Consider the following 18,123-nt stretch of genomic DNA (forward strand, 5'->3'; position numbering starts at 1 on the left):
AATTATTGATGTTGGAAAACAGAATAAGTCAAGAACTTTCAAGAGTATCACGCATTTATCAATGGAATATAAAGCTCAACTTAATGCGTGAACAGACAAAGAAATCTTCTTGTATTGGTTCCATCATGTTTTTGTGCCAGCAGTAAAGAAACATGTAAGGAAAATAAGAAAGCCTGAAGACACTAAAGTGATTCTTATTCTTGCTAACTACAAAACCCATCCTTCAGTGTCCAACTTTGTGTTTGAAAATATTTTCTCAGGTTTTCTGTCTGCCAAGGTGATATCTCTTAAACGGCCGATGGATGAAGGAATTCTCCAAAACATGTAGATGTTCTTCAGGAAGGATTTCATGCACATTGATGAACTACAAAGGTAGCATTCAAGAATTCCAATCCAATTACATTATGGAAGGTGCAATTTATAATTTAGCATATGTGTGGAATTCTATGCAAAGTTTAACTTTGAAAAGCGCCTGGAGGAAATGCTTGACAAAGGGTCTCAGATCCGAAATGCGAAATGCTTTTTGGAGGAAACCCTTACTATCCATTATACATCAGAGTGATGTGTCTAATGAAGAGGAGTCTGAGAGGTTAGAAAGGAAGCAAAGAGAAGCTAATTAGTGAATTCTTGAATGTTGTCAATAATGCTGCATTCTCAGGCCCACTCAAACTTGCAGAACAAGAAATTGGAGAATGCGTGAATACGAATGCTGATGTCAGAGTTACTTCAACTTTAAATGAAGATCAAATAATCCTGATCAAGCCACTGCATCAGAAAATGATTCTAAGGAAGATGACAACCAATCTGAACACTCAAAAATATTCAGGGCAAATACTGGAAGAGATCTAGAATCATTCATCAAATTTTATGAGAAGAATTCCAGTTATTCTGGCCGTGAATTAATGAAACTGCATGCCATCCACAACAATTTTCTGAAGAAAAGGTAGCTTAGTTTTAGGCAGTCAGATATCTGAAAATTGATACAAAGTGGTTCTGTTGCATGCGTAGAACCTTCAAGCTCTGCATCATCACCATCAACAACTGCTGTTGAAGATTGCCCTCCTGAGGCAGTAGAGTACTACAGCAGTGTACAAACATTAAATTACTGCATTCAATACCATAACGATAAACAGCAATGTACATAGTACTGTAGCAATAAGTTAGTGATAGGTTAAAATTTAAGTGCAGAGCGTAATTTCAAGTTACTGCATACAATATAGTCTATTTATACAGTGCCATTTCATGCCTCATTGCTGCACTACAATATATGGATAACAATTCATTGGAGAGTACTATATTTCATTATCCTTATTCCTTAACCTTTAGTATTACTGATTATGTTAAAAGACTCACTTAACTCTTGACAAACTGCATATTTGACAGACACCTGTTTCTCCCCTTCCCCCACTAGTACGGTTCTATCCATTAGCAGATTTATTAAGATTATCATGGGCATTCACTGCAGCACACATCTATTCACCAAGCACAAACATGAACTGAGCATTTGATTTAGTGATCCATTGATCATTATAAAAGATGCTACTTTAATATGCTAGCCTTCAAAACATTAGTAATGGCACAATGAGAACAATTGTGACATTTCTTGCAATAATGTTACAATGGGTCTCCTACTAGAGGAGCTAATCCTGAAGACAAATGGAAAACTGTTCAATCTATGCAAGCTGTACTCAGGAACCAAGGCTACTCCAACTTGAGTCACTGAACTGCAGGACACAGATATTGATTGCACATGCGCACATTCTGAAGCATATGAAAAAAATGGGCCTCATACATAACATCTGGGCAGTAAAAGTACTCCACCAACCTGCCCCGGTATAAAACACTGCCCTATGACAATAAAGATTCATGACGAGATCCGGAGAAATTTGGCATGCTACATGCATCTTGGAAACCATCTCTCAATGAAGACAAACATTGATTATGAAATTCACCATGGTCCTAATGTGGCACAACAGTTTTTGGCTGAATGAAGAAAAGAATGCTTAAAGATTAAGATTTCAAACCCAGCAGTGATTTGTGCCCTTCGACATACATCTGCAACGTGGACCAACAACAGCAGGCACCTCAAAGAACTGAAAAGATGCAGCAGCCACAAAATCCTCCAAATTCATTGGCAACATCCTCTTCCAGGCCAACATTCTCAGAACTGAAGCTCTCAAAACACTTGAGTGACTCCAATTGGCAGGCCACACCCGAAAGAAACTATTTCAAACCTCTTTCACTAGGTAGACTGAGAAAGAGGTTCAACAATATTCTCAAAGCCTCCCTGAAAATGTGTAATATCCTCAGACTCGCGGGAATCCCTGGTTCAAGCCATTTAAAATAAAGAAAGAACATTAAAGCTGATACTAAGAATGTTAAATCCATTCATTAGGGCTACATCGAAACCCAGTGTATTTGATTTGAAATACCAGCCAGCTCACACTGCCGAGCACCTCCTGCTCAAACTGTGACAGGATCTGGGAGTACCACACTGGCCCCATTAGAACCTACCTCCTCATCCCCAACCCCAAGGGAGAGCCTATGAAGAGAATACCATTGCCATGCCAAGTTCATTATTCCAACATGAAGATATTAAAAAAAGGAAACCAAAATTCTTACGCATGGTGTCCATTCATAAGTGCATGATCCTCAGCTGTCCATCCGTTATTCTCTTTTAAAGAAGCATCTATACCATAACGTAAAAGTAGCTTAACCAAGTTAATTTGTCCATTACTCGCAGCAATCATCAGGGCAGTTCTAGAAGGAACATTATAAACAAGATTCACAAATCATTGTCCTATTTTAACTTTGGGTTACAAACAAAAAAAACCAAAATATATTCCTTTCCTCTATAGCTACCATATGCAGCTGACTCTCATATTTTGTTAACGGAATCTATAAAACTTGAATGAACAATATCCTTAAAATGTAATCCACAATTTATGAAAATAACTTATTTGATAAGCACATGCATTCCGATTTCTTGAGGGCCGTCACAATGAATTTAAGGCAGATTTTCCCATGATGCACGATTATTGTCTATACAAATTGAGTTTTTCTTAAACTTATGCTCATACTGGTCGACAGACTTCATCCTCTAACCTAAAGGCTGTATTTGACTTAATAGAGCAAGCAAAAAAATTCACCAATAAAGCAACTCACCTATTTGCTGCACTTGATAACAAGGTGTGAACTCTACTGGTATAGTTGAGCAAAACCAAGCAAATCTAATCTGGACACCAAAGTGCATTTACTAAAGGGGCATCAAATTATAATTTCGGACAGTGAAGTCTGGAATCACCAGCCAAACTGCAGAATGCACAGTGCAAATACTTCTGCTTTCTTTGACGAGATGAACTGTAGTCTAACATTGTATTGAGACCTTCTATCACAGTGATCGAAAGGGCAGACATGACAGTGCTCTGATCGGTCTCAGCAATCCTCAAATTGTAGACTCATTCATCTTTTAAAACTTCAGGCAACTTACTGATGTCAATGAGCCATATACATTTACTTTCCTATTAATCCCTTGCCTTGCAATTCTACCTTAATCAGCAATTGAAAGCACGTAAACTTGTTTAGTTCAAAGCTTTTAACTTAAGTGAAATTTAGCAGAGAGTTGTTGTAGCAGTAGCTGAAGAAACTGAAATATCCTCTTGATTTGTGATGGTACTTCCAACATCACAGACTGCATACTCAGAAAAACTAACTGCTCTTGGTGATTAGCATTAAAATGCACATCTTCAAGTTAAACAGCAAGGATGCCTTGGCTGAACAAACCAGATTCAACTTGATCAATGGATGATGAATAGTAATTTCTGGTTGTTCTCAATGAATGGCATTAAATACCTTAAAAAAATTAAGACCAATATGGTAGAAGAATCAGATTGAATTTAGGTAATGGAATGTCATACCAGTGATTTCAATCAATCCTTTTTGTGTGTGGGCTCTTGTTGTTGGTAACCAGAAAGGACAGCATACCAACAGCAATAAACAGAGGTCAATAGGTATTATTTCAAGAATAAAGAACTCAGAAAAATCATATGCCCTCAATTTCTTAATGCAGAAATTTGAGATTTGTAGTGTGTAAACTTACCTCCCAGTTTTGTTTTTGGCATTCACATCAGCACCCTTTTTAAGAATAAATTCTGCCACTTCTTGATGTTTCGCAGTAACTGCCAACAGCAAAGGAGTACAACCATCCTTTTGAAAACAAACAATTTAAAGTCATTTAATTATCACAGAATAATTTACAATTGTACAGGATACAAATGTGTAACATCATTTTCACATATTACTGGAAACAGGTCTCAATTGATAACCCCACAAAGACAAATGTGCTTCGAGGTGAAGCATACCAATAAGTTCCGGCATCATCAAATTGCATCCTTGAAATTTATCCAATCAGTCTCATAATCTTGTATGACTCAATGAGATCACCCCTCACACTTGTGTATTCCAGAGACTAACAGCCAAACTTTTAAACTCTCTTCCTAAGATAGTCCCCTAATCACAAGAATAAATCAAACCCATTAATATTGTGCTGATTCCAAAACAAGTGTACCATTACCTAGTTTTCACTCCAACTACCCATCCTGCCAAGATACCACTTCTCTTCCTAACTGCTTGCTGTAGTGGTTAAGCCACTTGACTAGGAGGCCACAGTTTTGGACACTTGCCAGAGACAGGAGTTCAAATCACGGCATGGCAACAGGTAAATTTAACAAAATAATTACATTTAAAGCTACCTTCTGTAACAGCAACTATTAAATTATGAGATTGTTGTAAAAAAGAAACAAGTTCAACAGTGTTCTTTAAATCTATCATCCTTTTCTGATCTGGCCTACATGTGAGTTCAAACCTACTAATGTGATTGATTTTAATACTCTTCTCAATTCAGGGCAATTACAGACAAACAAATGCCAGCTTTGACAGCAACGTCATATGAATGAATACACAAAAATAACTTGCAGACTTTTTGCTGTATTTTCTAAACTACCACAGAAGATCACTCTGTACATTAAGTAGTTTTACACCATTGCAAAAACGTTTCTGTTCTTCTGATTGAAACTTACAACCTCACATTTTGATCCATTTGCCACCTCCTGTCCATTTGCAAAACCCCTCTAAATCCCCTTAAAGACTATTTGCATCTTCCTCAGAGTTTGCTTTTTCACCTAGCCTTGCAATATCAGGAAAGTTGGATTCATTACTGTCTTAATGTTCCTCTTTTCATTATATAGTGTTCACATATAGTACACAATGGGTGAATTAACTTGGAAAGTAATTTTACTACATCTGGCAGTAATCTCGATGCAAATAAGAAGTGGGTTAATCCCAGAATTACTGCTTTAGCAAGATGAAAATTGTAATCAAGGAACAATCTAAAAGCTGAATCTTTAGATTGCAGAGGCTGCAGAGGAAAACACCAGTTATTAGAATATCACTAAAATGGTTACAAAAGAAAAAAAAATAAAAAGGCAGGTATGAGTTTATTGAATTTGAACAAATGGGGATAAAAAAATGGATTGAAACTGAGTAGGTTACCCTCTATCTAAAGTCATTTAGGGAAATGGCCTATTGCTCAGTGACATTGCCCAGTGACATTGCCCTGATTTGCCACTAATCAGAATAAAGTTCAAAACAGGATTGGTATGAAAAAGTTTATTCATCAAATTGTTAAGAGTTTTTAATGTACCTGCTTCTACCCAAAATAAATGGGCACTTAAGGCACAACAAATGGCAACTGCAAAATTAACATTAATGCAAATGGATAATTGTTGTTCCTTTTTGGAAAAGTGACCATTCATTTCAAATGTGAATTTCATTAAGTGATGAAGTGATGATTGGGAATCAATACAATACGTCAAGATCAAAAACTTTCCAGGTATAATCCAACAATAATATAACTGAGCCTAAATAAGGCTAGATATTTAGAATGATAGAATAAAGACATGGAGTGCTCCTGGCCTATCTGCAATTTATTCAGTCTACTTCTGGAACCAGAGCTACTGTATTTTAGAATAGCACAAATTAATGTTTACCTGATTTTACTGCAGGCAGTTGCTAACAGCAATTTAACAACTATTATATAATAACATGATAAATATTCATTTCCAGGTTACCATTACAAATAAAACCAACATTTAGCCTGTTCCAAAATGTTATAACAAGACATCTAACTTATATATACAAATAACTTTCAATCTATTTTGATTTGAATCTCACTACCATAAGTGGTTTGGGTTCTGTGGGGACAAAAAAAAAACACTACAAGTGTACTAAACTGCGTACATGCATGCATACATTGGTAAACATTCTAACCTGCAACAAAACATGCTCTGTAAATATGACCCAGGAAAGTATGATAATTTTGCACATTTCAGAAGATGTGAAAAGATTATAACTACCACCGGGAAAAAATTAATGGCAGCACCTTATCTTGAGCATTTATGTGCGCTCCATGCTCCAGCAAATGCATCACCAAAGAGATGTTAGGGATCAGGACAGCAAGGTGCAGAGCAGTATATCCATTAATGTCCACCAGGTTAGGATCAGCATCATGGCCCAGTAAGATAACTGCACAGCGCTCCTGTTCGCACTGCACTGCCTATGGACAAGGTAACAGAGAGGTTTATACATGTTTGTTACACAAATAGTTATGTTTTAAGTGTAAATTTCATTGCTGTTAACTGCTATCAAATCTGGACTACAGATGCATTTGTTTTGCAAACATTCTTCTATCAGAATGGGAACAGGAATCTGTATTACAGATTGAGACACTGGAAGCTCCAGAACACTATTGCAGGAGTTCATCAGGGGGAGTATCCTCAGCCCAACCACTTTCACCTGCTTCTTCGTTCTAATTTGCAGTAAGCTTTGGTAATAGCTATAAACAATAGATTTACAATAATCAAGTATCGCACAATAACAATATACAACTTTAAAATGAAAAATACATCAGAAAAAGCTAGGAATATTGAAGTCAGACAACATCTGTGGAGTGAGAAACAGAGTTAATGTTTCATGTCATAACAACAGAAAATGTTGGAAATACTCAGCAAGTTAGGCAGCATCTGTAGAAAGGAAAACAGAATTAATGAATTAGGCAGAAAACCCTTCATCAGAACTGGGAAACAGAAAAAACAAATTAGTTTTAAGTTCCAGAGACAGTGAGGGAGAGAAGGGAGTATCTCTGAGCCAGTGTTGCCATGGGGATAAATTCTTATGAGGATTAATCCATCCACTGGATTAATAGGGACTGTTAGAAATTGAACAAAAGCCATGAGGGCACATAGAGAATGAAAATACAAAGGGACATGAAAAGATGTGAAATGTAGGGCTGTAAACTTACACTGGGCATTGTTAGAACAGTGCAAGAGTAACAGATATGTTAGAGTGGGAATGGGACGGAGAATTAAAGTGATTCCAGTCACCCCTTGGACTGAGCACAAGTGCACTACAAAGTGGTCACCCATTGGTGTCTGGTTTCTCCAATGTAGTGGGAACCACATTGTGAACAAAGAATGCAGTACGCCAAACTCGAAGAAGTGGAAGGGAACTGCTGCTTCACTTCAAAGGACTGTTTGGGTCCCTGAATGGTGGAAAGAGAAGAGGTAAAAGCACAGTGGAGAAACAAGAGACTACAGATGTGGGAATCTGGAGCAACAAACAATTTGCTGGAGGAACTCAGAGGGTCCAGCAGCATTTGTGGTAGGAAGAAATGTTGACATTTCGGATCAAAAACCTGCATCAGAACCGAGCACAGGTATAGCATCTCTTGCATTGGAAAATGCTGCAAGCAAGGGGAGCGGTTGTTGGGGACAGAAGATTGGGCCAGGAAGTCACAATGGGAATGGTCTTTTCAAAATACTGAAAGGGGAGGAGAGGGGAAAATATCTTTGGAGGTGGAATCATATTGAAACTGGCAGAAATTACTTAGACTGATTTGTTGAATGCAGAGGCTATTGGAGTGGAAGGCAAAGACCAGGGATCGATCTCCTTACTCCGTCCAAGAAAAGGGGTGAAAACAGAGGTGCAAGATGAGATGCAATCAAGGGCTCTGCCAATGATGGTAGGAATGTTTCAAGAAGTACGGAGACATCTCAGGGACATTTCTGTGGAGCAAATACAACAAAGGAACTGGGAGAATGGAATGGAGTCCTTACAAGAGACAGTGGGTGGAAGTACAGTCAAGGTAGCCGTGGGAGTCTGCAGGCTTGTAGTGAATGTTTGTCATTATTCTTTCCCTTGAGATGGAGAATTTTTTCAGGTCAACAACCTTTGACCAAAACTAGAAATGGGTACTAAATTAAGTATGTACACTTTGGTCCAATCATCACCATCACCACAACCAATTACAATTGATATTAAATTGTTTTGTACATGGAGAGTTCAGAAGAATCAGGAAAGAACTGGTGAGGGGGAATAGGTATGAGGGTAAAGTGAAAAAGTAGACCAGAGAAAGTACTGGAATGTGGAAAGATTCGAAAGGGACTGAGAAGACAGAGAAGGGACAAGAGGATCAGAAGATGTTTAGAAGAATAGAGGTAATAGGAATAACTCCCCAAAACTCTTCTGAAGTTATGTGGAGAAAATATATAGTGAAGAGCAACTAACTTCTTGCTCAAAGGAAGGTGGCTGGATGTTAAGGACTTGGTGTTGAGGAGGGGTGAAAGGAAGTCCAAAGGCCTAACAAAAAACATTCTACCTATACCTATTCCATTTAAACTGATGATTTTTTTTAAAATGAAGGAGGAAGACGATGAAAGAAATGCAGTAGATGCCACCTGCACAATGGTATCCACTTAGGGCTTTTCTGCACAGCGCTCATGTGTTATAATACTCTTTGTTCTAGAGTCAGAACATTCACACACTGCTGTGACAGTAACCTGTTGTGAATCCCCTCCCTCCCCACTGCTATGAGCTACTGGCCACCAATCTTGATACCATAGCAAATTCTCTGCACTGGGGAGAGGTGAAAGCCAAACAGAGGGGGAGACAGCAGCTTCCATCACATCCAATAGGAAATGATGAGAAAAACTGCAGAATCTAGGTGGTCTGTCAACACATGAAGCAGCTGCTGTCACTTCTGGCAATGGCCTGCACCCTCTGTGCTGGTCACAGTGCAGTCCCAAGCCCTATGTCCAAGAAGCAACGCACACCAAATGCTGGAGGAACTCAGCAAGTCAGGCAGGATCTATGGAGGGAAATGAACAGTCAACATTTCAGGCTGAGACCCTTCATCAGGACTGGAAAGGAAGAGGGCAGAAGCTCCTCCCCTCCCCTTTTATTCAGGCTTCTGTCCTCTTTCTTTCCAGTCCTGATGAAGGGTCTCAGCCCAAAACGTCAACTGTTCATTTCCCTCCATAGATCCTGTCTGGCTTGCTGAGTTCCTCCAGCATTTTGTGTTTTGCTCCAGATTTCCAGAATCTGCAGTCTCTCTTGTGTCCCCTACATCCAAGGACTGATCAGCCATACTGTTTGTCCCAACCCACTCAACAGCAATCACTAAAGGTACCCTCTGCACATTGCCTCAGTGCTTCACTCCACCCCAACCCTGCAGCAACAAAATCAATGTTACTCTGCTGTGGGAGTGCCAGTAAAGGGCTGGGGTTCATGCCACTTTACAGCATAGCAACACTGTCAGTAATCCATCACTCTATATATAATGGTGTAATAACTTCTTTTAGCAATGATGCCAATAGTGCTCTGCAATAAAACTTTAATGATCCACTATCTGAATGTTTGGGAATCTCGATGGTCTTGTATCTGGTTCACCAGGGCCCTGTTTCCTGCACTCCGTTTAAACTCAATGGCTTCACTAACATAACTGATATCTAAACGTAGTGAGAAACAAAGGACTACAGATGCTGGAATCTAGATGAAAAACAAGACGATGCTGGAGGAACTCAGCAGGCCAGGATGCTGCCTGGCCTGCTGAGTTCCTCCAGCATCATCGTGTTTTTCATCCAAAAGAAGTGAATTAAAAATGTCTTGAGGTATTAAAGTGAATAATATCCAATAGTCTGGACAAATCATCACCAAGGCCCCAAAGGGCTGCTGAATTATCAGTGTTTTACTGTATTATCTTTCTAACTGTTTACCATGTCATTTGGTTTTCTTTGAAAATCTTGAAGTATTATCCTGTATACCTGTATCAAAATCATTAACATATACAGTGGCATGCAAAAGTTTGGGCACCTCTGGTCAAAATTTCTGGTACTGTGAATAGCTAAGCAAGTAAAAGATGACCTGATTTCCAAAAGGCATAAAGTTAAAGATGACACATTTCTTTAATATTTTAAGCAAGATTACTTTTTTTATTTCCATCTTTTACATTTTCAAAATAACAAAAAAGGAAAAGGGCCCGCAGCAAAAGTTTGGGCACCCTGCATGGTCAGTACTTAGTAACACCCCCTTTGGCAAGTATCACAGCTTGTAAATGCTTTCTGTAGCCAGCTAAGAGTCTTTCAATTCTTGTTTGGGGGATTTTCACCCATTCTTCCTTGCAAAAGGCTTCTAGTTCTGTGAGATTCTTGGGGCGTCTTGCATGCACTGCTCTTTTGAGGTCTATTCACAGATTTTCGATGATGTTTAGGTCGGGGGACTGTGAGGGCCCATGGCAAAACCTTCAGCTTGTGCCTCTTGAGGTAGTCCATTGTGGATTTTGAGGTGTGTTTAGGATCGTTATCCTGTTGTAAAGGCCATCCTCTTTTCACCTTCAGCTTTTTTTTGTAATGTTTGCTTCCACAATTTGCTGGTATTTAATTGAATTCATTCTTCCCTCTACCAGTGAAATGTTCCCCGTGCCACTGGCTGCAACATAAGTCCAAAGCAGGATCGATCCACCCCCGTGCTTAACAGTTGGAGAGGTGTTCTTTTCATGAAATTCTGCACACTTTTTTCTCCAAACATACCTTTGCTCATTGTGGCCAAAAAGTTCTATTTTAACTTCGTCAGTCTACAGGACTTGTTTCCAAAATGCATCAGGCTTGTTTAGCTGTTCCTTTGCAAACTTCTGATGCTGAATTTTGTGGTGAGGATGCAGGAAAGGTTTTCTTCTGACGACTCTTTCATGAAGGTCATATTTGTGCAGGTGTCGCTGCACAGTAGGACAGTGCACCACCACTCCAGAGTCTGCTAAATCGTCCTGAAGGTCTTTTGCAGTCAAACGGGGGTTTTGATTTGCCTTTCTAGCAATCCTATGAGCAGTTCTCTCGGAAAGTTTTCTTGGTCTTCCAGACCTCAACTTGACCTCCACTGTTCCAGTTAACTGCCATTTCTTAATTACATTACGAACTGAGGAAACGACTACCTGAAAAAGCTTTGCTATCTTCTTATAGCCTTCTCTTGCTTTGTGGACGTCATTTATTTTAATTTTCAGAGTGCTAGGCAGCTGCTTAGAGGAGCCCATGGCTGCTGATTGTTGGGACAAGGTTTGAGAAGTCAGAGTATTTATAAAGCTTTGAAATTTGCATCACCTGTCCTTTCCTAACAATGACTGCGAACAAGCCATAGCCCTACAAGCTAATGAAGGTCTGAGACCTTGGTAAAAGTTATCTGAGAGCTCAAATCTTTTGGGGTACCCAAATTTTTCCATGGTGCTCCTTTCCTTTTTTTCACTCTAAAATTGTACAAAACAAATATAATACACTAATCTTGCTTAAAATGTTGAAAAGAATGTTTCATCTTTAACTTTATGACTTTTGGAGATCGGTTCATCTTCTACTCACTTAACTATTCACAGTAACAGATATTTTGACCAGGGGTGCCCCAAACATTTGCATGCCACTGTATAATGAACAAATGGATAACTACAACTTTCCTACAATCAGTGCAAATCATACAGTGCCTAGGGCCACATAAGGCCCATAGGATGAATGCTCAGAGACCCACAGACCCACTTCTACTCCGCTTGACCATTCACCTTACTGACTACCCCTGCTGTTGGATTGCCATCAGGCCCCAGGAGAGCAGTAACTCCTTAATAGGAGTGGCTCTTGATATCATCAGGGGAAGCATGCAATGAGCAGGAACACCAGCATCACTGACACTGTGGCTAAAGACCCAAGGTAAGACTTAATGCCATCCACTGTCTCCCTGGTCCCCAAGGCCATCTGACACCAGGGGTGCAGGGATCACAGGAGGCCTAGTCTGATCTTCTGGGTCTTGGTCCAGACCCACAGGCACTGTACTGGTGGGCAGAGATCCATTGCTGTATTACACTTGGATGCAGTACTGGTGGTACACGTTGGTTGCTGTACAACATTGTGGTGCAGAAGGGGCAGGCACAATTCTGTTACTCTATAACAAAAGGGTGCAGCATAGCTGGGTGGGCATGTGTCACCACATAAAAATGGGGTGCAGTAGTGGTAGGAACAGGTCTGGTAAGATGAAAGAGTACCAGTGATGATATTGTGGTGCAGCGCCTTGGTAGCAATGGGATAGTGACAGGGGCAGCAAAGTTTGAAAGGAGATTTGACTGAGGTGTTCAAGATAAAGATTTCTTACCTTCATCAAAGGAGAGCGGTTTTCATTGTCACAAATGTTCAGTTTTGACTTGTTTTCAACAAGCAAAGCAACTACATCTGCATGTCCACGTGCACATGCAAGGTGCAATGGTGCTCTAGAAGGAAAATGAATATATAAATGTGCTAGGTTATCACATCAAAACTCACACTGATATAGCTGACAATGGGCATGTAACATTTGCAATGCAGTAGTCTTACAAGAGAGAATCTAAGCAACTGGCCATTCAGGACAAAGCAGGCCACTAGATTAGCATCACATCAACCACGATTCCTTCCACCACCGATACACTGTGACTACAGTGTGCACCACCTATAAAATGCACTGCAATTACTCACCCTATCCACTCCAATAGCACCTCCCAAACCTGCATTAATCAACTGGGATTAATCACCAAACCTAAATAAAATTTATCCAAGCTCTTAAAAGAAGAGAGGACTGAAAGATTGTTATAGTACCGAAAGAGAGAAAAGTCCAGGTCAACTACAGTCCTATTAGCCTGATATCAGATGGGACAAATAATTGAAAAAGTTCCAAGTGACAGTATGAATCAGCATTTAGAAACTCACAGATTAATGAAGGACAGTTATCATGGATTTGTTAACAAAAGGTTACAACTGAACATCTTGAGGAAGTAAAAAAAGGACTGTCAACAAGCACTTGATGCAGTGCAATGGATTTTAGCAAACCATTGGCAAAGCCGCACATGACAGATTGATCCAAATAGTAAAAGCCCACAGAATGCAAGGGAAAGAAGCAGATTTCATTAAAACTGAGTCAGTGGTAGAAAGCAAAGAGTAATGGTTGCCTGGAATTTTAGTGACTGGAAGAATGTTTGCAGTAAGGTTTCCTAGAGCTCAGTAATAGGCTGTTTGCTTTCTGTGGTATTAATAAATGATTTAGAATTAAACAGAAGAGCCAGAAGTACAGCAGCTGGTAATGATACCAAAACTGGCAGTGTGGTTGCTAGTAAGGAAGGAAATTCTAGACCACAAGCAACCAGCAATGGAGTGGATTAATTGGGAACAATAGTGGCAACTGTAATTCAATCAGAAGAGATAACACAATTGGGAAGGAACAGGAGAATGTTGATGTGGATGTTCACACGTGGAGGCTAGCCATAAAAATAAATACGATGATTACGAAGGCATACTGGATGCGTGCCTTCATTGGTTTGGACACAGAATAGAAGGGCAGGGAGGTCACGCTAGAAAGTTATCAGACATTAGTTAAACCACAGCTAGTGTATTGTGCATAGTTCTGATCACCAATATGGAAAGGATGTGATAGCATGATAAAGGATGCAGAAGGGATTTACAAGGATGTTACAAATGTTACAGACTCAGTGAAAGTCCCTTTAAGATAGAGAGTGTGTGTGTATGTGTGTGTGGGGCGTGCTTACGTCAATAGAAGATAAAGGACGTAATGACGTTGTTGAAGAAGTTAGAAGAAGAAAGAGAGAGAGAGAGAGAGAGAAGGGAGAGACACACCAGCCTGCTAGTTTTCTCTATCGATGGATGAGAAACTATAACTGTGTCTGCCACTGAAATCCATGTATGGAAGTTGGAAGTAATCCGGTGGAGTTCACTTTGTTGCTGACCTGTAGAAGGAAACAGATATTTGTGTGTGGACGACCACGATTCGGATGCTTTTTGGGGTGAGGAAGTCGCTACCGAGTAAACACTGAAGTGTCGCTGGGGTTCCATTGTGGAACATTTGGATTTCGTATTTACTCTCTCTCTGTTCCTCTACGTCTAATCTTCTGACAACGGTGGTTGTTGAAGAAGCCCTTGCTCATGTTTCACTTCATGGCTTGCGGAACTGAACTTTAAGAACCATTCCTGAACTGGGAGTTTTGGACTTTGCCACACACACACACACGACGAGTTTAGTTTTGGGGTTAACGTTCAAGGTTTAACATTTTTGAATTCTAACATACTAACATTTTTACTTTTATTTTACGTATTATCATAAGTAGTGATTAATAAAATAGTTTTTAACACTGACTCATGCTCAGTGTGTTTCTTTTGTTGCTGGTTCGTGACACAAACAATCTGCTGGAGGAACTCAGAGGGCCAAGCAGCATCTGTGGGGGGGAAAGGAACTGTTCACATTTCGGGTTGAAACCCTACGTCAGTCCTGATGCTGGGTTTTGACCTGAACTTGACCCGCTGAGTTCCTTCAGCAGATTGTAGATGCTAGAATCTGGAGCAAAAAACAGTCTTTTGTGTCTCCATTTTACAAGAATGCTGTCAGGGTTGGAGAAATACAGATTTTGAGGAAAGAGACATTGTGGGATATGGTCCTTGGAACCAGATGTACTAGTTGGACCAAATGTCAATGACAGAACCCTTGGAGAACAGCCATCATATTTTGAGGTTTAAGTGGAGATGGCAAGGAGAAATCTAAAGTTCAACATCTAACTGGAGGAGGATTAACTTCAAAAATATGACTCAGGATCTGACCAGAAAAAAGGTTTGAGGTGATGGGGCAGAGCCAGCAGACTTATTTATTAAAGACAAGGAGACAAGTCTTGATGCAGGCTCGTGACCCAAAACATCGGCAATTCCCCCCCCCTCCCCAACAGATGCTGCTGGAGCTGCCTATTTTCTCCAGAAGTTTGTTCTTTGTTAAAGACAAATCCAGTTTGACTAACCTGATCATATTTTTGATGAGGTAACAGAAAAAAGTTGAAGGGAGTATGCTGGATGTCATTTTTTGTTTCTTCAGAAGGAATCAAGTAAAATCCCACACAGAAAACAGATGAACAAAATTGAGACCCATGGAGTCAACAGCAAAAGGAAATTGGCTTTAAGACAGAGAGCAAAGGTATATTGCTACTTTTTCAGACTGGATGATGGTTAATTGTGGTTTTTCCCCAAGGATCAGTGCTGGAACCAATACCTTATTGATATAAATTAATACCACTCTGCAAAGGTGTGAAGAACGAACTGTGCAAGACTTCAGATGACTCAAGAGATTACAAGTGAGGTACAAAGTGTGAAGGGTAATAATAGGCTTCCAGAATGCACACTTAGGCTGACAGAATGGACAAGCAAGTGGCAGATGAAATTTAACAGACAAGTATTAAGTGATATACTGGCAGAAAGAATAAAGAGAATAAAGACTAAATGGCACAGTTCTAAGGGCTTTCTGTTATTCTTTGAAAGAGGCAGGCTTACTCCAAGAGTGCTTAAAATGCATACTGTATGTAATTAAGAATTCATAAAGAGAGGCACTGAGTATTTGGGCAGACAAGTTATGCTTAATCTATGTAAAACACAGATTCAGCTGCTACTGAAGGCATGCATCCTATTTTGGTCATCCATCTAGCAAAGGTCCGAAAGGATGTGGAGATGATTCACCAGAATGATTCCACAGGGATATTTACCCATAAAGTTAGACTGGAAAAGCAAAGAAACTTGACACCAGATTTTGATAGAAGTGTACAAGATCATGACTGGTTTAGATAAATTGTTCCCATAAGCAGATGTTTCAGGACCAAACGGTGCAGATTTAAAATTGTGGTGAGTGGATACAATGAGGATGTTCAAGCAGAGAAATTATAACCCGGACGTCATTGTCCGTAGGATGAAGGAAACAGAATAAAACGGGAATTTCAAAAAAGGAATTGGATATGCACTTGAGAAAGAATAATTGTCAAAGATGCTTGAAAAAGCAGGGAAATAGGACGGACGGATTATTCTACAAAGACTCACTGACCAAACGGCTGTTTCTCCTGCTCAATTCTTTGAATCTAGGGCTTCAACTCAACATTTCATTCAAAAGATGCATCAGTAATGCTTGAGATCTTTCTTGCTGAAGTCTTCAAAGTGAGAATTTCAAGAGGTGAGAATGCACCAACAATACAGCGGACATATCAGAGTTACTGAATTAGTTTCCCGAATTAAAGAAAGATAATATGTGTATCTCCTGTTCCCAGAAAATGCAAAACATTTAGGTTCACAATATTCAAAAATGTCAAACCAACAATAAAGCAGAACTCTGGCTTGGGAACTCTGGAGTAGATCTGACGTTGAAGTCCAACGAATGAAACAGTGCACTAAGAAAATAAACACTACAATAATAAATCAGGTGGATTAACGCCGTGCTCCCTTACCTGTTTTGCTTATCAAGTTGATTAACATTATTTTTCTTAATCAGCTGCCGAAGTTTAGACAAATCCCCAGTAGAAGCAGCTTTATGCAGCTTTCCCAAATCTTTTTCTTTCAATTCATAACCTGCAAGCGTTTCACTTGAAGTGTCACTAGCATTGGTCGATAATTTCTTCTTCTTCTTTGTAAAACTTAGTATCTTCCTCATTTTTGCACGACTAATTAAAACCCAAGCTCTTGCCGGGAGATCGGGTGAAACGTTATTTCCAATAACAAAAATGCAAGATTAGCAAATGTCCAGGGGCAGAATCCGGCTGCCGAGATGGTACCGACAGATAATTCAATCCCTGGGGATCAGATGAGACGGTTTATCCCTTTGTGTTTACCGATGCAATCACAAATGGTCCACGTTGTGATCCCCGCCGCCACAGGTTCCTCCGCCGGCTCTCACTGCTCTAATCCGAGGCAAACAGGGGCGATAACGCGCGGATTTCTCGGCTCCCGGCTGATGGGGCAGCGGCCTAAAAGAGCGACCAGCAGCCGTTCATTTCAACGAGGATGAATGGCACCGAGTGAGAACGGCGCCGCTCTGGCACAGAGAAGGGGTGCTCCTCCACCGCGGCGGCAGACAGCGCGGACGCCCCCTCTTCCCCCCCCACCCCATCGGCCCGCCGCTCGCCTGCGCTGCGCTGCACCACTCCCGACTTCGCACGAAATTCCTCCCAACCGCCACTCATCGAAAACCCGTTGGTGCCGTCGCCGGCTGCCCGGCCTGCGCCTGACGTCACACGCACATGACGCTACACCCAGGGCGGATCCTGGTGACCCAATCGTGAAGAAGTGGGGGTGAGGGAGGTGGGTTGGGTGCTTGTGTGGAGGTCATTGGGGGAATTGATTCAGTGCCACTTGAGACACGCTGTCATCTGCAGTCATAGGTTAATGCAGCAGAGTAGGACAACATCCATTTATTCCTTTAGTTAAGGAAATAAAAATCCAGAGCAACACACTGGAGGAACTAGTGGGTCAGGCAGCATCTATGGAGGGAAATAGACAGTCGACGTTTCAGGTCGAGACCCTTCATCTGGACAGGGATCAGATGGTGCCTGACCTACTAGGTTCCTCCAGTGCCTTTGTATGTTGCTCCAGATTTCATGCACCTGCAGTCTCTTGTGTTTCCATTAAAACAATATAGGATGTTTTCCCTGTGCTAAATGGTACATTTCTGTCCTGGAACCCACTGTTCGCAGAAAATCCCCAAGGGTGTTGGCAAACATACCAAGAGTAGCCCACTCAGCTCGTCGAACCTGCTTGATGGATGAACTGATTGTAACTTTAACTTTACCCACCTACCCACAGTAATCTTTCACTTCCTTCCTTATCAAGAATCTATCTAACTCTGCCTTAAAATATTCCTCATCTCTCACACCATCTATTGAGGAAAACAGTCTTTTGAGGAAAATGTTCTTTTCATCTC

The 18,123-nt window shown here is 40.4% G+C and overlaps 1 protein-coding gene across 4 annotated transcripts in view; it reads right to left on the reverse strand.

Annotated features, from left to right (window-relative positions):
- The window catches only part of si:ch211-272n13.3 (ankyrin repeat domain-containing protein 26), a 104,290-nt gene extending 86,904 nt beyond the window's left edge, over positions 1-17,386 (reverse strand). For all 4 annotated transcript variants that reach the window (XM_052030650.1, XM_052030648.1, XM_052030649.1 and 1 more), the window contains exons 1-5: positions 16,655-17,386; positions 12,517-12,631; positions 6,440-6,613; positions 4,100-4,206; positions 2,623-2,760 (exon numbers count right to left, since the gene is read on the reverse strand). In XM_052030650.1, the coding sequence (XP_051886610.1) occupies positions 2,623-2,760; positions 4,100-4,206; positions 6,440-6,613; positions 12,517-12,631; positions 16,655-16,857 (737 nt within the window). In that variant the 5' untranslated portion in view covers positions 16,858-17,386. The remainder of the gene's footprint in view (positions 1-2,622; positions 2,761-4,099; positions 4,207-6,439; positions 6,614-12,516; positions 12,632-16,654) is intronic.
- Between the last annotated feature and the right edge of the window lie 737 nt (positions 17,387-18,123).

Source organism: Pristis pectinata, chromosome 15 (genome assembly GCF_009764475.1).
Source record: "Pristis pectinata isolate sPriPec2 chromosome 15, sPriPec2.1.pri, whole genome shotgun sequence".
NCBI lineage: Eukaryota > Metazoa > Chordata > Chondrichthyes > Rhinopristiformes > Pristidae > Pristis > Pristis pectinata.